Source organism: Chlamydotis macqueenii, chromosome 6 (assembly GCF_036417535.1).
Source record: "Chlamydotis macqueenii isolate bChlMac1 chromosome 6, bChlMac1.mat, whole genome shotgun sequence".
In the NCBI taxonomy this organism is placed as follows: Eukaryota; Metazoa; Chordata; class Aves; order Otidiformes; family Otididae; genus Chlamydotis; species Chlamydotis macqueenii.
Window position 1 is genome coordinate 26,918,795 of NC_141561.1, and position 25,598 is coordinate 26,944,392.

General features: G+C 35.8%; 1 protein-coding gene across 2 annotated transcripts; it reads left to right on the forward strand.

Moving 5' to 3' along the window:
- The first annotated feature begins 32 nt into the window (after positions 1-32).
- On the forward strand, positions 33-25,362 carry DNAJC10 (DnaJ heat shock protein family (Hsp40) member C10). 2 transcript variants are annotated; one of them, XM_086751130.1, is made up of 23 exons: positions 33-163; positions 838-1,199; positions 2,291-2,456; positions 4,246-4,296; positions 5,550-5,632; positions 5,779-5,910; positions 6,774-6,867; positions 7,056-7,133; positions 8,378-8,421; positions 8,792-8,929; positions 10,011-10,100; positions 10,896-11,009; positions 11,894-12,008; positions 14,835-14,962; positions 15,232-15,348; positions 16,618-16,719; positions 17,775-17,930; positions 19,561-19,694; positions 21,271-21,324; positions 21,702-21,849; positions 22,314-22,433; positions 23,525-23,641; positions 24,222-25,362. In XM_086751130.1, the coding sequence occupies exons 2-23, from the start codon at positions 999-1,001 to the stop codon at positions 24,231-24,233; spliced, it is 2,394 nt and encodes a 797-aa protein (XP_086607256.1). In that variant the 5' UTR covers positions 33-163; positions 838-998; the 3' UTR covers positions 24,234-25,362. The 2 variants fall into 2 exon arrangements, with proteins under 2 accessions (XP_086607256.1, XP_086607257.1); XM_086751131.1 differs by having other exon boundaries at positions 91-538.
- The last annotated feature ends 236 nt before the right edge of the window (positions 25,363-25,598 follow it).

The following is a 25,598-nucleotide window of genomic DNA, read 5'->3' on the forward strand; positions in this document are numbered from 1 at the left end:
CCGCCTCCGGCCCAGAGCCGGATCCCGGCGCGGGCCGCCCTTCCGCCCGGCGCCGGGGTGAAGGCGCTGCTGTCCCATGCTGCTCCGCGCCCGGCCCGTTCTCTCCGCCGGCTCTCCGCCGCTCTGAGCCGCCGGCTGCCGCCGCCACCCTCCCTGCAGCCCGGTAAGCGCCGTGCCGCTTCCCCGGAGCTCGCCCCGCACTGGGCGCCGCGCCAGGGGAGAGGGGAGGGGACCGCGCGGCATCCCCGCCCCGCAGCGGTCCCTCTCCGCACAGCCCTTTTCCCGCCGCAGCCCGGCCGCCCCCCGGCGCCGTGGGGCCGTTACCTCCGCTCTCTCCGCGGCGGCCGGCACCCGGCGGCGCATCTCGGCGTCCCGCCGGTATCCTTCGCCGCGGCGGAGTCCAGTCGCGGGTTTTCGGGCCGAGCGCGGCGGCCCCCGGGGTCTGCCCGGTTCTGCCTGCCCGCGGCGGCCGCCGTCTCCTCTACGGCTCGAAGCCACCCGGCCCTTCCAGAAGAAATAGCCCCCTGCGGTACTAAAAGTAAGTTTGAAGGACAAGTGAGCAGTACTAAACCCGCTTTTTTTTTTTTAAATGGGATGCAAGTGGCTGGTGTTTAGTGTCATGCAGTAAAGCTTTCGATGATTACCTCATTCACAATGTACATAATCAAGAGATGGTCTGTCACTTGCATGGTTTTCAGAAAGCAGGTAATTAGCCATCCAGAAGCTTGATGTTCACATGCAGTCTGCACAAGCTGGCAATGGGGTTCATTACTAACGTGTATTTGTTGAATAAATAGGAAAATGTACTTCATTGCTTTTTCTGACCTCTTCTTATAGGTTGTAACTTTCGTAAGACTTGCGAGATGAAGTAGGACAGCCAGCATTTTGAAGAGCTCTGTCATAAATACATCTGTATTCCTGAACGTTTTTGGATTTACTGGAGACTCTTCCCAAAGCCTGCTCGAATCAAAACCTGTAAACTTTCCAAAAGCTTTATAATGGAGTTCTTAGTATCCAAAGGAGATTCTGTTAGATACTTGAAAAGATCTTTATTGCTAGTTTTAGTATGTGTAATAGTTCTCGTGTGCACTGATCAGGACTACTATAGTTTACTTGGAGTATCCAAAGAAGCAAGTAGTAGAGAAATACGACAAGCGTTCAAAAAACTGGCATTAAAATTGCACCCTGATAAAAATCAGGTAAGTTAAATCTTTAACAGGTGAAAGTTGTTGAGTTAATGAATCTTAATGTTTAAACAGGAAGTGGTTTTATTTTATCTGAAATGTTTCTGTGTTCTTGTGAAGTAATGTAACCACCTGGTAACACAGTTCAGCTCAGATTTTCTGCAGAGAAAATTTAGAAAAAGGAATAGAGTGGTAATGCATGGTTGTGTTGAATTTGGGCCATATTCAGTTGCTGTAGCGAAACAAAAAGAGGCAAGGTCATTTAATTCTCAATTATATTTTTGTAAATAGAGGAAAAGTTAGTATTTGCACCTATTACCTTGATGAACTGATGAGTTTGTCTCTTTCCGTTACTGTTTCCCCAACATGAAATCTCATCTAAACAGCAAGCACCACCAGTCTGTACTGAGACATCTGTCTCCAATAGAACAAAGCAGAAATTCTGGGACTGCCAAGACATAATGAGGGAGGGTAATAAGGAGCTATAGACTAACTAGAGAGAGAAGACTGGGGACAGCTCAGTCTGTGGTACTGTATTTTTCAAGGTACAAAGAAATACTTTTTAAACTTAAAAATCATCAACTTTTCCTCAAGAGTTCCTGAACTAATCAGAAATTCACAGGAAATACGAGCATTTGGGTCTTTATATGTGCAACTGCACCTTCACAGAGCCCCAGAAGACAGTGATGTTTCCTGTGAGCTCAGGGCCCACCTGCTCAGAGTATGTTGAAGCCTCCAAGGCATTTATGTTTTACAATGGATTTGAAAATGACAAAGCTCAAAGAGAAAGCCAAATCTCAACAAAGTTAGAAATGCCAATTTGTAGCTATTAACTGCAAGTTTTGTTTCCCTGTGTTGATACCTTTCAAAATAATATCTTAGTTCAGATTCTGTAGTTTCCAAGTATGCAAATGCTACTAAAATAATCCTAAAGATTTTGCAACAGGTTATTTTCAGCATTAAAGATGATAGATAGATACCATCTTTATAGATATAAAGCCATTACACAAATTCCATAATGGTAATTCATTGCTTGTGTATTTGGGTAAATAAATTGAGAATCTTTAAGAAAAAGGTACTTACTAATGATAGTTTTCCTTAAATAGAATGATCCAAATGCACATGAAAATTTTCTGAAAATAAATAGAGCTTATGAAGTACTTAAAGATGAAGATCTACGGAAGAAGTATGATAAATATGGAGAGAAAGGTCTTGAAGATCAGCAGCAAGGAGGTCGTTATGAAAGCTGGAACTTTTATCGCTATGATTTTGGTGAGTTATGATGTATGTTTGTGATTTGCTTAAAACAGTCACAAGTAAATGCACTGTTCAGATCTATATGGGACCTTTTTACACATTTCTGATGTATCCTCTCCAGATTTCTGCCCGCTCTTTTGTTCTCCTGTAGCTGTCATTTTCTCTCTGTTGATCCAATCTTTTATTTACCCTGTTAATGCCTACCCAAAAATGTAATAATCTATTTACCTAGCCTTTTGTTCCTGCTGCTTACCTTTTTATTGGTCATCTAGCTTTTTGCTTATTTTCTTTGAAGTGCAAAGCTTTTTTTTTGCCTTTTTTTTTCCTTCACTTAAATTCTGGTGTTAATGTTTCATCAGTATTCTTTTTAACTCTTTAATGCAGGAAGACCTTTTTTGTTTAGATAAAATATTCTCAAGTGGATTTTGAGAGGACATTTTTGCACTTTCAAGCCTATTTTATATGCAGTTATACAATTAGAGATCAGTGAAGAGGTAGTAGAAAATGAGAAAATAGTAACAGAATCATACCTAAAATGATATTGAGATAAGTTACTTAATGTTGATCTCAACAAATTTTAGGTAGTGGTAGGGAAAGGCTGGGATGAACTGTTTTCAGAGCTGCTGTCACAGAAGTAAGCTAAAATGGGAGCTGAGATACATGGTTCGGTTGATATGAAAGAAAAAGCTGAAATGAACCTCCACCTTGGCAATTTTTTTTTTCTGGTGTAGTTTTATTTAATATGTTTCAATTTCTAAAAAAATTGTCTCTGCAAATTAAAATTGAATAAACCAGAGGTGCAAGTATCACAGTGAAGACATGGAAATTATCCTAAAAGTTCTTCAGATAAACAGATTTAAGACACTTTGTCTGTCTGAAGTTGCACTGTTTGATTGAGGAACAATACCCTTGAATGTCTATTTACCAGTCATTTGGAGAGTATCTGTATTTTATTTTTTTTAAAGGTATTCTTTATCAATATATGGGTGAGTGTATGTATTATACTACATGATATATAAATGGATAGTCATATTAAAAGTACCTTGTCACCTGTAGAAATTAATTTCTCTTAGCATTTATTTGCATTTAATCCTTGTATACCTCAGGTGAAATGGCATCCCACCATGTTAGGTACTGTAAAAGACCTGTAGCTGTAGTAACGTAATATAATGCTGTCTAATAGTATTTTTTATATCTCTGCACTGCCTTTCTTGTGTGCTTGAAGTAGTAGACTGTTTTATAGTGATGTTCTAGGTAGGACAGGTTTGCTTTTTAGAAAAGCTATCTTCCTTACCTTTATGCTGTCCGCTTTATTCCACTGAGTTCACATATTCTGTTAGTGGAAAAGCTTGTCGCTGAAATACCTTTGTGATCTAAATAGTCTAGATAACCAAAGGCTGAAAGAAGAAGTGAGAGCTTCCAGACACTACATATAGCTCTCTTACTGAGAGCTGAAGATTCTTGAATTTTAATCTGGCAACTGGTTGATGTTAGTTCTTGGCATAACAATGGTAGTTCAAGTTCTCTGCTCACTCGGTGGCTGACCTACTAAAACACCAAAATAACTTTTCTGTTCTGTTGGTGCCTTTTGTAGGATAAGGGCACGTGAGTTCATGAGATATTAAACTAAGGTTAGATATTACAAAATAAATACAACTTTGTTGTAAAAATTCTCTTTACCAGCTTACTATTTCAATTTAACTGTACTGTCTTCTGTTTTCTGTCTTATGAATAAGATGATAGTTTGTTTCTTCATTTTAAAGATGGCAAAAATAAAAAGCAATTCTTGGGGTTTTTTTAATAGGTATTTATGATGATGATCCTGAAATTATAACATTGGATAGAGGAGAATTTGGTAAGTTTTAAATAGCTATCTGTTTTGACAATATGGCAACCCAAAGCAACAATTTCTATGTTCCGAGTTGTATATCTGTAGACTTCTACTACATATCTATACAAAAGCTGTCAGAAAATCATCTTCAGATGAGAAAACAAAAAAACTAAGCAAACTCTTAGTGCTGCCTGGTAAATGCTAGTTAGCAAATAGATCAAGGTCAATAAACAGTTTAGATTAAGTTTGAAAGATATTTTGTAAGATCTGTAAGAGGAAATTATTTGAATTAAAACTTTGCTTCTTCTAATTTGTCATAACTATTTTTGTCTCGTTTCTAAAAATGCAAGTGATAAACTTTTCTATTATATTTTAATTTTTTTTTTTTCTGTGAAATCCAGTCATTTGTGCCTTGCACAACAGGTGCAAGACCAGAAGGTAATACCAGATACTAAAACCACAGCTAAATAAAACAAGGACTGGAAGGATAATGTTTTCAGTGAGGACATAATCCAGTTCTTTTTCTTTTAAAGTTGTAGCTAAGATGTTTATAATTAAAAGACACTAGAGAGAAAAAATACTGGATTTTGTGTGATTTTTTTTTTTTTGTCTGCATTTGCGGAGGTGTTTTAATATAGACAAATATAACTTTGAAAATTCACTATAAAAACCATGTCCAAAAATGGAGAGACTGAAAGCCAAGTAATTCAAGCTAGTAACCTCTGTGTGTGTGTGTATTTTGTTGCTATTGTTTTCTTTTATAAGCAATAATATTTAATTATATTTCCCTTGACTTTTCTAGTAATTATGTTAATTTGGATTTTTAAATTGCTTTTTTACCTATTAGACAGGGATTCTGCATAAAAAGGTTGCCTGCTGGAACCAAGAAAATACACAAAGTGATATAGGGAAGTGGAAAGTTCTAGTGGGTAAAAATCTTTTAGAACTTGTATTTTGTTTTTAAGGTAACTAGACTTACACTATCACACATTTCAGCTAGGTTAATCTGTAGAGAGTACATTTGCTCTTAATTAGTAGAACAGATGTTGTAAGTCAGGGTGATGATATCCTCTGAAATATTATTTTTGTGCACTTGCCTACAACAGCAATTATATGCAAGTGAGGTGCAAGCTTTATCCCATCTGAGTTACTGTTACTGTGTCTGACATATAAGTACTTAATTCAGCTTTGGGGAAAACAGTAGAGTAACAATGTACATTCAAGATATAACTACACTGTAGATGTGCATTACTTACGGTTTTCTTATCTCCATCTAGATGCTGCTGTTAACTCAGGAGAACTGTGGTTTGTGAATTTTTATTCTCCTCGATGCTCCCACTGCCATGAATTAGCACCTACGGTAGGTATAACAAGCATAAAACTTAATGAAGTGGATTTTTGCACTGAAGCTGAAACCAAAGACAACTCAAGATGCCAGGAATAAAACATGCTGATGTTTCATTATATCTTTATGCTTCCTCCCCCACCCTTTTTTTTTTTTTCTAGTGGAGGGAGTTTGCTAAGGAGATGGATGGAGTAATACGCATTGGAGCTGTCAACTGTGGAGATAATAGAATGCTTTGTCGAATTAAAGGGATTAACAGTTATCCCAGTCTATATGTTTTCAAAACTGGAATGGTGAGTGATAGAACTTCAAGCATTTTTAGAAAGATTGAAATCTGGAAGAGTATTTCTTTAATACTTCTTCAATCATAGATCTTTATATTAATATATTCCTTTTAATATATTCCTTCCTTTTAATAAATTATTTTTCTTCTCCTTCACCTTGGTTAAATCAACTTAGAAAATTAACTTCAAAAATAGATATCTGGTTTATACAGTGCTTTTTTGAGTCATTTTACTGTGCAACATATCACTTCTGATTTGGGAAGATACTGTTGGCAGTGGTGCTGTAGCAAAGCAACAAGTTTGAACAGTTTCTTTTACAGTATTGTAATGACTTCTCGAATACAAAAAAAAATAATCTCTGGTTTTCAGTGTAAAGAATATGACCATGTACCTAAAGAAACTTGAAAATTCCTTCCACAAGATTTCCTCTGTGCTAGCTACATTATGTACGTCACGCTTTATAGCTGCTTGTTAAGTGGTTGTGTCAGGGGTGGTGTACAAATTGCTTTTGAATAGCTGGGTACATTTTGACAATGATAAAATTTGAGAGGTTGAATGCAGAGATTGTATATATACTAAATGGACTGATGCAAGCAATTTTTGTTTAAATAGAAACACCAACTCCCAATTATTATATTTCTAAGACTAAATTATCCTTGTGTTGCTGGACTTGGAAAAAATCGCATTACAAAATTTAAATTAAAGTTAAATTCCAAGTGTTCCAATACAGGAGGGAGAGAATGGCTAGAGCTAAGATTTGTGGGGGCGGCAGTTCCCACCATTGCATAAGTAGCGTTATAAAAAAGCAGTAGGTTTGGGGATGTGTTTTTCTTTTTTAAAATTTTATAAACTTTATTCTTTATCTTCTATAGCAACCAGTGAAATATTATGGAGACAGGTCAAAAGAGAGCTTAAAGAACTTTGCCATGCAATATGTCACAAGTGCAGTCACTGAGCTATGGGCAGGTAATGTTCATATATTTTGGTGTTGTTCTTGAAATTCATTTTGCAATATAAAATATGTCAGAAACTATGTATAAAGCTGAATCAGTCAACTAAGTGTTATTTTTGAAATTAAAACCAGTTTACTTTAAGTAGCTAATATAAAATGAAACCTTGTTTCATAGTCATGTTTAACTATGTTTCACTTGCAGGAAACTTTGTTAATGCCATTGAAACTTCATTTGCTTCTGGCATTGGTTGGTTGATCACCTTCTGTGCTGAACGTGGCGGTAGGTGTATTGAATACTTTTCAAATAAGGCAAACAGAAAAAGAGTACTTTTGCTGATAGTGGTATAATACCTTTTGCTTCTAATAAAAAGTTGTAAAACATCTTAGTTGATCACAGTATTTAGATTGTGGGTCATTTAAGCTTTGTTTTAGAGGCAGTTTGACAAAAGGGACCTTAATAGAAAGATTATGCTGTTGTGCTTCAGTAATGTCACGCAAGTTATTAAAGCAGCTCTCAAGTGTAACCCTGCAGGAAAGGAAGTGGCAGAAAAGACCTCTGACTTCAGTTTCCAGCTCAAGCTCAAATGACAGATATTGCATAGATACATGCCAGCTTGTCATGATAGCTGAGCAGGAGAAAGGATGTATCTCCCATCTAAACCACCAATACTCAAAAATTAGCTGAATATTTTCTCTTAAGTTAGGTTTGGACATAGTAATTGACTCTTACCACTGATGTCATGACAGAGTTTAGATTCACATTATTTTTTTGTAGCTGACTTTCTTGGAATCAGTATTGGATATGGTATATGAGAAAGTTGCATTGGTTAGCTGGTAGAGCTAAGTAAATGCGCTACACCTTTGACAAACAAAGGTTTCTCAGTCTTATATAAAGACCTTTGTTCTATGAACTGAATAACTAGAGCCGCAGTCTTGGATTTACATTTGTAGATAGCTTGATTTCAAGTCAATCCTTTTGTTATTAAGTTTTCAACTTTGGTCCACTTAAAGTGAGGTTGATGCATCTTCTTATTTCAGAAAAAAAAAAAAATCTGCATCTCAAGGTAACTATTCAAAGTCTAAATTGGTAATTAGAGCATATGAGGTATTTATTACAGTGAGTTGTTATTTGAATCACAGAAACTTGATATTTCCATTGAAGTCTCATTCCAAGGCAGTATACAGATACCTCTTGGGTTATTTTTTAAACATTGGTTAAGAAGAAATTTTAAAGATCAATCTTAGTATAGTAATTAAATATTAAAATTTTTTAAATGAGAATTCTTTGTTGATGAACCGAGAGAATAGTATTCATGTTATTTTTAAAGTAGAGTAGACAACCATCAAGTGCCGATTACTAGATGTCACAACTTCAAGTCACTGAAATACGGAATGACTAGCCAGGAAGCATGCTTTTTAAAGCACCTTTGTAGGGAGAAAAGGGATAATACTAAACAAGAGTAGATTTAGTGCATTAATAATTTGATGTTTTATGTTTGTAAATAAATAATTTTTATTTTGCAGATTGCTTGAGTTACCAAACACGCCTTAAGCTAGCTGGCATGTTGGTAAGCAGTGTTTCACTTTTTTGAAAGCATTACTTGTTACAGTTAAAATAACAGAAGCGAAAGCACACAGTTGTAGCCAAAACTCTCACTAGTTTAGTGGAACCAAGATTTCACCCATTAACTTTCATAAGAGTGAAATATTTTGACTTAGTAGCTATTGGAATAACATTAGATTTTATAAAGGATTATATAAAATATGAATGAATATTAACTAATGAATTACAATGTGGTCTCCTTCCATTTCCCGAATGTTATTGATAATTGCTTGTGTTGGGATTTTCAAAAGCATTACTGAACCTGAAATTTTAAAATTCTCTTCTTTGGTTTTGTGTTTGTTTTTGTGGTTTTCTGGCTTTTTTATTTATTACAGGAAGGTCTTGTTAATGTAGGCTGGATGGACTGTGGCACCCAGGGTGAGCTTTGTGATAATTTAGATATCTCATCTAGTACTACAGCATATTTTCCACCTGGAGCCACCATAAATAACAAAGAGAAAGGAGGTATTTTGGTAAGAGTTATTTCTCAACTATTCTGTATTTAGATAAGTGATGACAGTGACAAAGGAATGTATAAATAATTTCCAGATTGAATATATACAACTGAAAATATGCTTTTTTCCTCTTTGCTTCTGAGCTTGTATGCCCTGGCTTCTAAGGCAGTGATCCCTGAAGGTGGTCCACAGTTTGCTGGTGTGCTGGGAGAGTGCACAGGGGCACACTGCAGTGGCAGTAGCTTGTAGCTCTGCCCACCGCCTCCTCAGGAGCCTCCCTGAGCAGCTGTGGGAATCCAGGGGTGGGATGTGCTCTGTGACAGGCCCAAGAGCTAGTTCTAAAGCTGCTACACAGCTATCCTGGGCAAGCTTGGGAGATTCAGCATGTGCCTCCAGTTTTTATTCCAGAAGGAATATGCCCCAGGTATGTGAGAAATGCTACTCTGAACGGAGTACTGACATGTGTGATGGAAGTACTCCTATGTTGTCTGTCGGTATGGGTTATGCTGTTCAACTATATTCTAATGCTGCAGCCTCCTCCTACATTTGTATGGTACTTGTAACTTCTTTAATTGACGGAAGACATTCCTCACTTTGAAGCACAACTTGTTCCTTTTTTGTCACTACTGTTATTTATATCTTTAAAAGGAGGAAATTAAATTTGGAACCTACCTGCTTTCAACCTTGTAACTTACCAGCTCCGAGTTACTCATTCATATTACTTCCTAAACTTAAAAAAATACTGAAACTTAAATATCTGTACAGTGCAGTTAAGGAAGGCTGTAAAACTAGATTGTAAACTTGATTGGAAAATTTTATTTTAAATTTCAATTTGAGACTTTTAGCACATATTTTTGACAAAATATGGTATCTTGAGTTTAATATTGTAGGAAAACATGCTAAAAAGCAGTATTCTGAGAGTGATATTTGTGAAACTATTTCTATGAAAAAGTTGATCAAATAATATATTAACTGTACTCTTCAGTTGATGGAAAGGAACAAATCAGAGTAATTTCCCTGACAGTTTGACTACTAATCATCAACAATCAGGTTGATGTTTGTAATTCCTTATAATAATGCAGTTAACTTTCCTTCCTAGTTTCTTAACTCCTTGGACGCCAGAGAAATATATCAGGAAGTAATGCAGCATCTGCCAGACTTTGAAATTATCTCTGCAGCATCACTGGAGGTAACTTTTTTTAAAAAATATGATAGGATTTCTTTAAGTAATGTATTTTTATTGTTACTTTTTACATTTTTCAAGGTCTGGTAATACAACAGCCTAGTACTTACTTAACTGAAAATAACTTTTTTGTCCCCCCTCTGTAGCCAAAATTATTTAACATTGTTTGTGTACATCTACTTTTGTTGTTTAGCAGAACAACAAAAGTAGCAGAGGGCATGTATTTAATAGGAAAATAGCAAACCACAGAAATTGCCATTGCAACTCACTCTGCAATTGTAACTTTCTAGTTATTTTTTAGATAAACTGCATTATAGAGAATTTTATTTTAAATATATTTTGTCAGTAATGTAAGAAGGAAAAAAAATACTTGTTAATCCATGATAAGTTATGTATGAGCTGAAATTAGAAGTCATAAATTACTCATGTCTTAGAGTGGAAAAAAAAAAGGAAACCTCTCTTCACACTTGCAGTAGCACTTAGGAGCTTGATCTACAATAGGAAATGCACATAAAAACAAAAAGTACAGGCGGTAACATGTAGCCAGCTTGTTTTCAGATCTTTTTTCCTCTTTTGCACTTACGATGCAATAAAATGAAGTTTAGTGGAAGGACTACATTAAATAATTTGTTGAGTGGAGGCAGTCACTCAGAGATCAGATGAATAATTGGGCATTTATCTTTGTAAAACATAAAAGGAATTTAGAAGTTCATAGAAGTTGGGAATAATATTTTCTCTGTCTTCTGTTGTGTGGTTTTGTTTCATTTGTTGTGTTTTCCCTCCCCACTTCTTCATTTAAAGGATCGTCTGGCTCATCACCGATGGCTTCTTTTCTTCCAGTTTGGGGACAGTGATAAATCAAATGTACAGGAATTTAAGAAACTTAAATTTTTACTTAAAGATGAACATATTCAGGTAAGACTGCTCACTCATGTAGTGTTAAATACCATTTATATTCAGAGAACAAGTTAGTATATCTTTCATTATTATTAGCTGTTACTACCACTTGCTACCTCTGGTACTGAAAGAGCTATACTATCATATGGTAGATCAGTAGTAAATTTTTTAATTTAAATCACGCAATGAAGTTTCCCATACCGTTTGAATAGTTTAGAAGTAGTTAGGAAATACTGTCTTTTAAATATTCTCTCCCATGGGAAACGTTGCTGCAGATACCGTTCAGTTAACAATTTATGTTAACTGAATGTTAACATTTTAATTAATTTAATAATTACTTTACTTAATCTTATAATAATAAATAATAGCAAATAATTAACTTAATTAATAATTAATGTAACACTTCAACATCAAACTGGTGTGTATGAAACTGTACTTTAATTATTCAGAAAACCCTATAATGAAAATTTTCTTAAGACTCCAACTTCAAAATTTGTCCTAAGGATACTAAAGATTGTGTTATTCTATAAGCTATGTATTTTCTTTAAATGTTGCATTGACTAGAAAAATTTTAATATCACATTCATTTTAATTGCCTTTTTGCTTCCTTGCTGTTTTGTTTGGGGGGGGAGGGGGAGGGAAGAAGGTTCTTTAAGGTTTTGTTCCCTGTTTTGGCCTTTAAATTAAAAATTAGCAAATAACCTGGTATAGCTGTGCTACTAGTTTTCCTCAAATGTCATAGTTACAAGATTATCTTAAGACCTCTGATTATAAAAAGGCTACTACTTTTCCATATTTTTACCTTTTTTTAATGAATCTATCCTAACTCTTAACTGCCTTTCAAAGTGTTAATTTATATAAATTAGGATGCCTTAATTAAAATAGCACTATCTGTTAAATAGGTTGGCAAGTTTGACTGTCTTTCCTCACCAACCATCTGCAACAAACTGTATGTCTATCAGCCTTGTTTAGCAGTCTTCAAAGGAAAAGGAACTGGAGATTATGAAATCCATCATGGTAAGGGAAACTTTGGCAAGTTTAAATCATTACATAATTACTTTGAGATGACCCTACCTTTGGCAAGCTGCATTTGTTTTCCCAGAGAACAGTTTTGTAGTTTCAATATTTGCTATTTTCCCTCTGACCTTACTGTAGCCTTGCACAAACTTACAATTTCCTTTTCTTTTTTTTTTTTTTTTTTTTTTTTCTTTTCCCCGGGTAAGCAGCCATCAGATGCCAAGAGATTTATTTTGTCTTTACTCTTCTGTCTATTTCAACGTCATTTACATAATTACATAGAAATTAAATCTCTGAAGCTGATCAGGACAGCTTCTGTTTTGGGCAGGATAACCAAAGGATAGTGTAAGGCATACCCTTTGTAGAAGCTTAACATACTAGTTATACAGTGCTGCCAACTTGTCAGACTTGGATGTGATTTCATGTGCCACTGCACTAAAACTGATTCCATGTTTTGTTGACTTCTATCCAAGAAAATCTGTGTTGAGACTTTTACCACTTACTTGCATTTCCAAAGTAGCAGTTTCCTTCCAGGAAAGGTTGGAACTATCTTACTGCGTACTGCTGAAGGGATTAAAAAATGTTGGTTGAAGAAGAACGGAGCCTGAAGCAGAACTGTAGCTTGCAACAATCGGTGTAACTTCATCCAGAATGCAGGCACAAGGCAATTATGCAAGATGAGGTTCTCATTTTTCAGTGTCTGAAGTATTAGAAACAGCTTGCTAGAATTAAGTCAAACCTCAGTACTGTAATAAAGAAGAAAGGAGAAAAGTGACCACTTAGATTAGCCATATCTAAGAGGGAAAGGTAATCCCTTAGATCTAATGATTGCTGCCAGGAAGAGCCTTATATGCTCTCTGTGATTTCCACTCCTGCAGAGACGCCAAGAAAGGGTCCTGTACGTACAGCATTTTTAGATCTTTTTAGAATGGCATAGATCACAAATAGTGTAAGAGAAATATATTGGACTACAGTATGTATATTCTTTTCTGAATAGGTTTTTTTTCGTTTTTTTTTTTTTTTACCATTTACAAAATAGATGGCATCTAGAACATTTGCCAATAGTCATCTCACTCCAGTATTTGCAACAACAATACTCAAAAGTCAGGCTTTTTTATATGCTGTGTTGAAGGGCTTCAACAGTTTAAAATCTAAGAACAGTAACAAATCTTACTAAGTCCTTGTGCTGTGATTTCAGATTTAATTACCCTGAAGTTCTTATTCTCAGTTCATTTCAAGACACTGTGCTGGTTTTGTGCAGCAGCAGGGGCTACAGTGGCAGCTTCTGTGAGAAGCTGCTAGAAGCTTCCCTTTTGATGGTGGACCCGGCCGGCTCTAGGGCAGACTCGCTGCTGGCCAGGGTCAAGCTCATTGGTGACAGTGATAACAACTGTCTGATAAGGTATTTAAGAAGGGGGAAAACAGGGAGGAAAAAAAAAATGAGAAGATGTGAAGAAGCTGGAGTGGGGTCAGAGAGGGAAAAGCACGAGCCTTGTGGGCCTTGCTGCCCCCTCACCTTCTGGCCTCCTGCTGGGCAGCTGTCTGGGCCCGATTTGGCCTGGCTGAGAGGAGATGTGAAGAGAACCTGAGAGGTGTTTGCCTGAGCTGATTGTGAAGAATTTTTTGAGAGGCATGGCTGCAGATGCCAAGGTCAGTGAGGCAGGTGGAGCAGAGATCCACCTGCAGCCTGGGGAGGACCCCATGCTGGGGCAGGCGGATGCCTGAAGGAGGATGTGGCCTGTGGAGGGCCCGCTGGGGCAGCTGTTCCTTAGGGACTGCACCCCATGGAAAAGGACCCCACACTGGAGCAGTTTGTGAAGGACTGTAGCCCATGGGAGGGACCCCACGCTGGAGCAATGGAGGAATGTGAGGAGTTCTTCCCCTTAGGAGGAAGGAGCAGTGAAAAGTGACATGGGATAAACTGACCGCAACCCCCATTCCCACTGTGCTGCTCAGGGGACAGAGGGAGCTGGAGATAATTTGAAATTAAGTGAAGGGTGGGAAGAGGGGAGGGGTGGAGGGGAAGTCTTTATTCTCTCTCATTGTCCTGCTTTTTTTTTATTAATTATAAATTGAAATAGTTTTCCCCAAGTCGAGTGTGTTTTGCCCATTATGGTAACTTCAATGATCTCTCCCTGTCTTCTCAAACCTTCAGCTTTTTGTTATCTTATCTCTCCCCTATTCCCTTGGAGGATGGGGAGAGGGAGTGAGAGGCTGCATAGCTCGGTCCCCAGTGGGGCTAAACTATGACAGACACAAACTCTCATTCCTGCTGACAAATATGTACACGAAGGGCATGGAGACTTGGTCTTTGCCCACTGGAGCTGTATCAGCAGGAACTTCAGTTACATGTAAAAAAACTGTGATTTATCAATATCTTTTATTTTGCTTGAAGTCTTTTAACTGAGTCAGTACCTGTGCCAAGGCAAGTGTATCTAGAATAGTAACTTTTTAATTCCAACAAACGCTAGTAAGATGGTAAAACAGCCAATTGTCTAGTCACAAAAAAACCATTAATTTAGTTTGACAAAAATATGTTTTGTCTTGGATAAAACATTCTTTTGGCTAGTAGTGGGTAAATATGCAGTTCAATAGTTAGCCAAACATCAACTATTGCATAAAGTGTCTCTTACCTGTTTAGATTTGGACAGTTTAACATTGTCTTCCTGAGAAAAAGCAAGCCAGTACCTCTTTAATTTATTTAAGTAGGTCATGTTTAAAGATCAGTCAAGGGAACTGAACGACTCCTGTTGCTGTCATCTGAGTTTTTTAATGAGATCTCTCATAGGGAAAAATGAAGTTTAATTTTGACATTGTTCTTTGAAGGAAAGAAGATCTTATATGACGTTGTTGCATTTGCTAAAGAAAGTGTCAACTCTCATGTTATCACGCTGGGACCTCAGAATTTTCCTGACAAAGAGAAGGAACCATGGCTTGTGGATTTCTTTGCACCGGTAAATATTTAATATCTATACTTCCCTTCTTCTAAAATTATGTAACTATATAACAAAACACTAGCAGTATCTTGAAAGCGTCCCTCAGCATCATGAGACGGTATTGTAATTTATCATTCCTTGGCAGCACTAATTCCTAGACTGTGTGGGTTTTGTATTTAGTGGAGTCTGTTGTCAAAGCAGCATATTATTAATCTCAAACAGCTTACATTCTCTTGAGAGCCAATTGTGGGGAAAGCAACCGCACTTACTTGCATCTTGTTTTCTAGTGGTGTCCTCCTTGTCGAGCTTTGTTACCAGAGCTGAGAAAAGCATCAAAACATCTTTATGGTCAGCTTAAATTTGGAACACTAGACTGTACTGTCCATGAAGGGCTTTGCAACATGGTAAGCTCCAGAAACGTTAAAGATATATACATATATCTCCTTTTCAGTAATATTATTTTCTTCTAGTTGGGGGTTCGGGGGGCAGGGGCAGGCAATGCTTATTCTTTAATATTACTTTCTTAAAGGATAGCAAACCAAACAGGACACTTGTATCATAGTTGTTTTCAAAGGAACAAACCATGTAATCACTACAGGTAGTATATTCATGCAAAATACAGGTCACAGTTTTCTCTGCTTTTTGTAGTGTTATTAGAAGACTCTGGAAGTGTCAGGATTTAGTAATTTCTGGGGCTTTTTAAGAGAAAAAAAAAGAATTAAAGCAGACCCAGAAAGATTTGGGTTGGTTTTTGTGTTTGTTTTTGGGGTGTTTTTTTTAGTGTGTGTATATAAATAGATGCATGCATTCTTTTTTTTTCTTCACATAGGATAGAAAACAGTAAAATATTTTAAAATACAAGTTTTATATTGATATAACACATTTTGAAGATGTCTGCAAATCCACTTCTAATTCAGTTCACCCTAACTGAGTTTGCTTTTTGTTTTGTAGTAGAGCTTAAGAAGTGCAAAGTCAATTTTAAAGTAAAAGAAAGCTTATTACTTATCAGTTTATACTTACTTAAAGATGTAGTAGTGGAATGAAAAATATTTTTTTTTAAATCTTGCCAAATTTTCCATGTTTAAATTTGCCTGACTTTTGCTTCAATTACTGAATTCCAGAAAATATTACACTTTGGTAGCTTTCCTGCAACTGCACATTTTATTGTTCACAAGAGCTTTTTATGTTAGAATATTTATCTTTTATATGTGAATGTCTTAAAATGCATGAAAAATGAGGAAAAAAAAAAAGAAAAGCTTTTTTAAAGTGTTATTTAGATATGTTTACACACTGAAGAATTCGAATCATGGAGGCATCTGTGATAGTAAACAATACGGTTATTCACACAGTATTTTCACCTGAAGACTGGGAATAGCTTTAAAGTTAAGGCTTGGAAGGCCTATGGATTGATTCTGGTATTTGTGGAGCATGGCAAAAGAACTACCGGCTGTTTTTTAAATTCAGAACAAACTATGTCATCTCTGAATACAATTGGCATCTTTTCTGTACTGATTTGTAGTGGTTTCAAACTCCCATCTGTATGCAAGTCTGAGCAGTTGTACGGTAGAAACTGCATAGATTAGCAGCTGTGAGCCACCAACACCGATGGCAGTTAAAGGAAAGTACAAGAAACCTAATCATTTCTTGCAATTTCTTATTGTCTGTTTTGTTAGCATAACATTCGAGCTTATCCAACAACAGTTGTGTTCAATCAGTCTGATATTCATGAATATGAAGGACATCACTCTGCTGAGCAGATCTTGGAGTTTATAGAGGTATGTAAATTATAATCCTTGTTGCAGTCATGCTCTGTACGCAGCTCATTAACAAATATGGTCTTTAGTTGGAAGATTCTAGAATTTTTTTTTTTTTTTTTTTTAATTTAACTAGACTAGTAAGATAAAGAGTGAAAAAAAACCTTGGGCAAGGAAAGTGATCCAGCAACTGTCAGTCAGGGACTTGACATCTAATGGATTGATTTCCCTACTCTGTCAAGTAATTTATTTGAAAACATTAGCAAATAACTTAAGATGTCTTCCAATCTGCTAAGTAGTAGTCATGATTTCTATCTCATACAGAGGATAAAGGAATTAAAAGTATGAAGTGTTGTAACATTAAAGTGAAAATGCCTTACGTACACGCCTTGAAATAGGAGGAGGTTCACACTTCTGTCAATTAGCTTGCTGCCTTCTGTGCTTTTCAGCTGTTTCTTGAATTTTCTTAACTCACAGAACTACAAATCATTGGTACCCATTATTGTTTCTGCCAGAGTTCTGGTGCCCATCTTTCCTCCAGCATTCAGGTTCTCTCACTGCTAGAGCCACAAGCTGCTCTCCAGTCTTTGAAAAGACTGTTCATTCTCTCCATGCAGCCCATAAGAAGCAGGTTTAAGAGCAGACGTGCAGGAACAGGTGGAGATTAGTCTTTTTCAGTTGATATTTCAAGGCCTCTAGTGCACCATATGTGGTGTTCTGCATCACAGCTTAAACAGCATGGCGAGTCTCATAATGCCTGTTCTTGCCAGGTAAGCTGAATTTTTTGCCTTTCACCTCCCTTTATGGAAAAGAGGCAGAAAACCTCCCTTTTGCAGCGTGGCTATATTTTTTTTGGCAGCTCCTTTCAGCAAATCATAAAATTGTTAGGCTGAAAGGATGATTTTTAATGGTGCCATGCCTTTTGGTGATGTGGAGTCTTTCCTACCATATCAGCAAGCAAATTTCACTAAAAGAGGGACGTTCTCAGAATTTGATACAGCCCTATATGTGATGGCACTAGGTACAGGATAATTTATTGTTGCCAAGTATATGTCTATAAACTATATTTACTTTAGGATCTTAGGAATCCATCGGTGGTCTCACTAACACCGGAGACATTTGTTGAATTAGTTCTGAGAAGAAAAGGAGAAGAAACTTGGATGGTTGACTTCTATGCTCCGTGGTGTGGACCTTGTCAGGCTTTAATGCCAGAATGGAAAAAAATGGCCAGGGTAAATGACATTCAAGTATTTTTTCAACTTTTGTGTCCTGCTCCGTGGAATATTGAGATGGTACAGCTGCTGTCATGGAGATTTGTCAATTGAGAAACTCTAGTGATTAATATTGCAGGCAAAACAGGGAATTCCTACTTGACACCTTTATATTGTTTCAAATACGAAGGTTTTGTTTGGTTTTTTTAAAGGTTCAGTACATTGATACTGTAATCCAGTTTTTCCTGTTGACCCAAGTGTGTTTTCCAAGATCCAAGAAACTTTAGAGTAACTATAGGCTGTTTAGTAGGGCCTGTTGCAATAGGACGAGAGGTAATGGTTTTAAAATAGAGGGGGGTAGATTTAGATTAGAAATTAGGAAAAAATTTTTTACGATGCGAGTTATAGAACACTGGAACAGGTTGCCCAGAGAGGTGGTGGATGCCCCATCCCTGGAAACTTTCAAGGCCAGGCTGGATGAGGCTCTGAGCAACCTGATCTAGTCAGGGATGTCCCTGCTCCTTGCAGGGGGGTTGGACTAGATGACCTTTGAAGGTCCCTTCCAACCCTATCCATTCTATGATTCTATATTTCTTTGATGCTTAGTTCTTTATAAGACAACAGCTCTGCATTTGTTTAAAACAAAATATGAAAAAAAAGATTTATCCATTAATTAGATATGAATTGGTTGAAATAATTTGCCACTTTATTCTGAGTATTCTTTATGATCATTAGTCATCTTTAAGATAGCAGTTAAGCCTTAGTGAAACCTCTGACTTGACTTTAAGATTAAGGGAGTTCAACCTTACCCATCCTAATTATTTCCTATATTAGGAAGATTTTTTACAGAAAGTAAATGAATGTTAAATACCATACACTTTAAGGCTGATAGTCAGTTAGCTGAATTACACATACTTCAATATGGAATTATTGGTTTTTAGGGGGTATTGTTGTTTTGCAAGGTCATTACAGTGTCTCTCATTTGCAAAGGTAGTATTACTTTACTGAAAATTATCTGGGTTTTCCTGAACATGTTTCCAGGAATTTGAACTAGAGTCTTTGTGGAAAAAAAAAAAAATAGGGCTTTGGAAACAAGTCCATGACTTTCAGACACTTAGAAGTCACCTAGAGTAGGAGTTCTAGCCAGGATTCTGTATTCCAGTGAAATGTCTGTGAAGTATGATTAGCTCTATAGTACACATTCAGTAATCATCAGCTTTCCTGCCCATGCCAGGTGGTTTGGGGCTTTGCAGCAAATACAGTGTGCTCAAGACACTGCGCAATTGATAGCACATCTGCACTGTACGAGGATCTGTCATAATTACTGAGCCTATGATAGGAAGCATGGTAATGTGGTAGTCCTTATACTAAATAATCACACTCATGTACCTTTGAGGCAAGGCAGGTGCCTCATGAGCCATGTGCAGGCAGCTTATACTAAAATATGATGGAATGTATGTGGATGGCTGTGGATGTTCCTATTAAATATCAGTGACCCATTTGCAGGAGAGAAGAAAGCCTTATGGTTTGTTTTGTTGGATTTTTTTCCTCAACTAAGTGATTAAGACTTATCTGAAAATTCTGAAGTATTATTGAAGTTGTATTGTTACTGATTAGCATATTTGATTGTAGATTTTCTTCTTTTTTTCAGATGTTAAATGGATTAATCAGCGTAGGCAGTGTGGATTGTCAAAAATATTATTCTTTCTGTCACCAAGAAAGTGTTCGGGGATATCCTGAAATAAGACTCTTTCCTCAAAAATCAAACACAGCTCATCAATATTAGTAAGTAGTTTGCTTCAGTTTGGGAAATGTTAGATAATGTGGAACAAGTTGAATATACGTCTTCTGTTGTGTAGAAAAGGTTCATCACAGCTATTAAAATAGGCTGTTAGTAACATCTAGGACTGCAGTATTCTGACTTTGTTACTTCAAACTAGTGCCATTTTATTTTCCCATTTCATTTCAGTAATTTGAACTGAGACTGCCTCAGGAATGTCAATTTTTATTTCTTGTTTTTTATCAGTTGCCAGTTTTCTAACTTTAATTGCCTGTTAAATTATTTAAATCATATAATATAAAAATGCTACTATTAATACTACAATCAATTAGGCCTATGTACTAGGCCTAATTGATTGTAGCTTTATTTTTAGAGAAGAGTGATGAAGCCATCTGATCATCCTCTCTGCTAACAGTCTTGTTGTACCATTGCAAAAATTTTCCATCATATATCTAGTCATTCCATTCATTGTATCATTGTTGTATAAACAGTAATCATTAACAAAACAAAACAAAAAAATATCTATGTGGAATGAAATCTGGCCACAAATAAACAGGCTGTCCCCTTCATTTCACGGTACTGTTTGAAGATCCAGGGATTTCAGGAAGCATGTGCATATTTAAAGATAGATAAGCATCTGAAATAGCAGATGTATTCCTTCATTATTCTACAAATTGGAAAGTTCTATTAAATGCTGGCAGATAATAAATCGTAATGCCTCTTCATCATAGCGCGTAATAGTAGACTTGAGTTGCTTTAATCTTTGGACTGCTTACTCCTATTCAGTTCTTCTAGATAAAGTTTCCCTTAGAAGCAGAATTTCTTTTTCTTGTTGAAAACAACTAAGTTGGTGAATATGAAGTGCCAAATTCCTAATAATGAGTCAGCTATTTTTTGCAAAAATGTGGAAATTTGTTACTTAAAATAAAGATCACAAAAAACTACCAAGTGAGATTTAGACCAGGTAACTATTGAAAAATACTTTGTAATAAAATAGTGAATTAGTGGATATGAATCCTGAATTAATCTTTTTTTCTAACCTGTCACTGGAATTTCAAAACTAAGCAATGTCCTGAAAGCCCAAATAATAAATCATTGTCCAAGTAACCAGTTTACGTGGCTTTTTTACTGTCTATTTGAGGGAAATGTATGTCATTAATAATTGTTTCATTGTAATGAATGAGTATGAGTAAGAAAATGCATTAAGACATTTCATTTTAATTCTTATGTTTCTTAAAGCCTGCAATTTTATCTGGAGTTATTACCAAAGATCTTTCATTCAAAATAATGCTAGTTATCAAAGCTTATGTGCTCCAAACCAAGTTTCTTACTCTCTTGACATAGAATTTTCTTCTCTTTCTTCTCTTCATCTTCTAGTCTTTAATTCTGTATCTTTGAATTGTATTAATGAGACTTACTGATTCAGATTTGAAAGCAAGGTAGAAATATATCCTAAAACATATTCATTTAAGTTCATTATTTCATCATCTCCACTCTACAGATGTTGGTTTTGGTTATTTTCAAACGTAATGCAAACTACTGTGCAATTGGATTTTTGTTTTCTTTTTGATCTTTTTGTAGTAGCTACAATGGATGGCACAGAGATTCATATTCACTGAGAGGCTGGGCATTGGGGTAAGTTACTGTATTAAACTTTGTTCACAAGCTGCTTGCTTGCTTGCTAGGAGAAATTTTTAAATGCTATGTAAATCAAGAATTAGAAACAGGTATATGTATTGCTTAATTTAAGATGTTAACATTTCCACATCTTTTAACTTAAGCTTTCAAAATGTGGAGAAACTGCATACTCGTTACTATGCACCCATCTTCTGAAGACCACTTATTACTTCGTATAATCACTTTTAAAATGTGATTCTCTTATACTACAAAGTGTAAAATAGGAATTTCCAGACTACCAATAGTCTTAATTTCAGAGATTTTTCTTGTGCTTAAATGGAATTTGGATATGTAAGTTTTGAACGGATTATAACTGTTATTCTTCCTTTCCACAGATACTTACCACAAGTGTCTGTAGACCTGACTGCTCAGAGCTTTACAGAAAAAGTTCTGAATGGAAAAGATCACTGGGTTATTGATTTTTATGCTCCTTGGTGTGGACCTTGCCAAAGTTTTGCTCCTGAATTTGAGATCCTTGCCAGGGTAGGTTTTTAACTGTATTAGTGGGTTGTTATAATGGTTAAAGTATAATTCATCAGCACTTTATTTCTTTGCAACAATGCAAAAATTGCATACCCTCAATGATCATCCTTCTTATTGAAAGTCCACACTTCCAGGTCCCCGTTGCCAGCGGGTATTTTCTCTTGCACAGACACACACACACACAGACTCTCTTTTGAGACAGATTTCAGCTTATGATGGGATGATCTTTGGAACTGTGATGTGTTTTGCCCTGAATTCGAGTAGGAGTGCTCCACTGAACATACAGTGACTTCTCATACAAGGCTAACAGTCTGAGAAGCAAGCAACAACTACTCTGAGATATTTAAAAGATTTGAGCGATGTTTTTCATTTACTTTTAGTTGCACTACTGGCTTATTAATGTTATTTGCTTACAGTCACCCATAGAAACTTGAAGTTTGTTTCTAATAAACATTTCTTTTTAGACTGTTAAAGGAAAAATAAAAGCTGGGAAAGTAGACTGTCAGGCATATGCTCAGACCTGTCAAACTGCTGATATTAGAGCCTACCCTACTGTTAAGTTTTACCCCTACCAAGGAACAAAGGTAAAATGTCTTCTTTGTTTATGCTGGGGAGCGGGTACTGTTAGTAGATGTATTTCATTTCACATTGAGACTTAAGAGACTATTTCTGTAACTAATTAAAGTGCATTATTTAGATATCTGGGAGATACAATAATAATTAATTTCAGTAATATTTTAAAATAGTAGGACAATGATGTAGTAATAATGTGTTACTGAAAATTAATACATTGTAAATTAATAGAACAGTAACTAAAATGTGGGCTTAACAGAACCAGAGTTTAATTTTGCAGGGGTCATATGTGGCAAAAATGTTTTTCAACCTTTACTGATTCCACCACCAGCTACCAAAAGCAGATAAAGTCTCTAAATGAAATGTGGACAACTTAATTTTAGCTGAGGAGAAACATTATTTCAATGTAATCATAGCATTTTATTATAATTTTGGTTTAAATTATGTATTTGGAGATAGAACACAACTAAATATTTTAACCAATTTTCTGTCTCAACCTTATCAGACCCTTTCAATTATCAATGTGACTGAGATCAACATTTCCTACTAACAGATCATTAGTCATAAGTTTACAAAATTGAAAAGTATCCAGATAGTTCTAGGAAATTGTCTTAATTATTGTAAAAGTATTAAATGTCAAGAATATTATAGTAATCTTTTTAAATGTATTAACATTGAAGATAAAGTATTCAATGCATTCTGATAGTTAAGCCAGTTGTTTGCATTATAGTTTCATTTCCTCTTTTTAACTGAATCTCTTATTCTTTTATGGGAAGTTTTAGAAATCCTTCCTCACGCAGTCCCATCAAATTCAATGAGACTTTTCTGTGGTAAAGAGTAAAAGATCAAGAGAGAACTTGAATAGTTTAAAATTTGAATAGTTTTGAAAACTAACAGCTAAGTGTTCTTACTATAAAGACAATTAGTGGCATTTAAATGGTGACAAAAATATATCTGTGAAACATAAATCAACCTATCAGAGCCATTGTCTTTCTCCCTATGTTCCTCTTGAATTTTATCTGAAAGTAAGCAGATTTTCTATTCAGTTTAGAGCATGGGTAATGTGTTCCACAAATTTAGTTGGTGTTTTTTTTTTTTTAAGAAAAATGTTCTTGGCGAATATATAGACAGCAGAGATGCGAAAGGTATTGCTGACCTTTTGAATGAAAAATTAGAAGCAATTAAAAATAAAGGAAAAAGAAAAAAATCTAGAAATAAGGTAAGAATATTTGTTGAGAAGTCTTTTGCAAAAGACTTAGTTCATTGTAAAGAACAGTCCTTCAAAACGATGTTACTATTTGCTCTTCGTGAACTATTAAGTGCCATATCTTCAAATAGTACCAAGTACATTCTACTTCCAGTCTTGTCTTGTTTTGGTTACTGTTATTTATTCAAACTCAGTTCTCTATGTTCACAGATGTAGTAAAGGATACTGCAGTTGCAACATCAGTTATGGCAAGATTTAGCAGAATTTAGACACATCTCTGGGACAGCTGCATTAAAGATAGATGGTTGAGATCCACTGTATCCTTAAGTGTAATCCTTAAACTAGATTTAGCAAGCAGGCACTAAATTACAGAGGTTGATTAGTGCAAGACTGGGATTGACATTTTAACTCAGAAGATACTAATACATGGCTATTAAGAAGTACCTTGAATTTAAGAAACATTTGTCTAGCTGGAAAATTAGTACCACAGAGAAACTTAAAATCACAGGAAAAAACCACCACCAAATAATCTTTAATTTATTTTTTTTTTGTACTTTCAGAATAACTTAATTGTTTATTTTCCTGTCACTAGGATGAACTCTAAGTGGTACTGGAGGTAGATATGATTCAAAATATTCTGAAGCTGTGAATATAGAAGACACCAAGAGGAAAATACAAGGCTGATTACATTCATGACAGGACAAAACAGATTAAAACTAGTTTGAGTTCATAGGCATATGTGACTGTATGAATTCTTTTAAACTGTGGGGAGATGAAAGCATTTTGGTTTTAGTGGAGGCATTCAATGTTTCTGCAAATGAATTCTGCATGTCCTTTTTCTGATATACCAACTACCTTCTTCCTAGTCGAACATTGGAGTTGACCAGAAGTGTGGACTGTATCGTTTTTGCCTACTGATTTACTAGTTCCTTATATTTTTGCCTGTTTTCAAACACTTCTTGAATGTGGCACTCAGCCTACGGCTGAATATGCACTCAAACCACTCTGCAATGCAGAAACACAATGAGGGATTGTCTGTTTGAAAGACAAACAGTTTTACCTGGTGATTATTCTGCTTTGGGGTTCCATTATTGTCTAGTCAATTGCTAAGAAATAAAATCAAGAACTGTAGCAGGATAGGTTTATTGAATTACATTGCTCCTGCTCTTGAGTGGATTACTATGTTGTGGCACTGGGGTAGTGCCTGGAGGAACAGAACTTTTAAGAGCTACTTTGGTTGTTTGGTTTAGGATTTTTTTTATTTTTTTAAATAATCAAAAAAAAAAAAAATCCAAGACTTCAAACTCAGTGTTTCATTGACTTTCAAAATTTAAGTTATGCCATAGAAGCATCTGCTTAAGTTATTGGGTCATAACTTTATTATTGTCTTTTTAAAGATTAATGTATTCTGTGGACATATTTAACCTCTTTTGGTATTACCACTTTTCTTTTCTCTGCAGAAACGTTTTGAGGGATTAGTTTGTTTGGGTTTTTTTATATAATCTTTAGTCGAGCAGGATAGCAAGTGCCTTTTTTAATTTAACAATGAACACTGTACATTGCAATGTCTCCTTGTACATCTTAATAGAATTCCCACTCTTTAGAGCAGTCATTTTCATAGCTTCTCAGTAGACAACAAAAACTACAGAAGACAACAAAAGTGTGTGCTGTATTTAGGAGATCAACATTGAAATGTTTCATGTTTTCAATAAAATACTGCTGAGAACTTGTCAGATGGACTCTTCTCCCTGCTCTGTGTGTATTTAGATTTGGCATGACTAGTCACTACAGTGTGAGTATTATAAATACATTGTTATCTACAAGTAATTTATTTTATAAAGGCAGCAGCAAGAAATAAAAGGAAGAGAATCTAGTAACTTGGAGATACTGAAATGCCTTTTCCCTTATGTTCATGGATGCCTCTGTCACTTTACGGTTTTGCAGTGTATTAATCTGAGAAAGAAGGGAA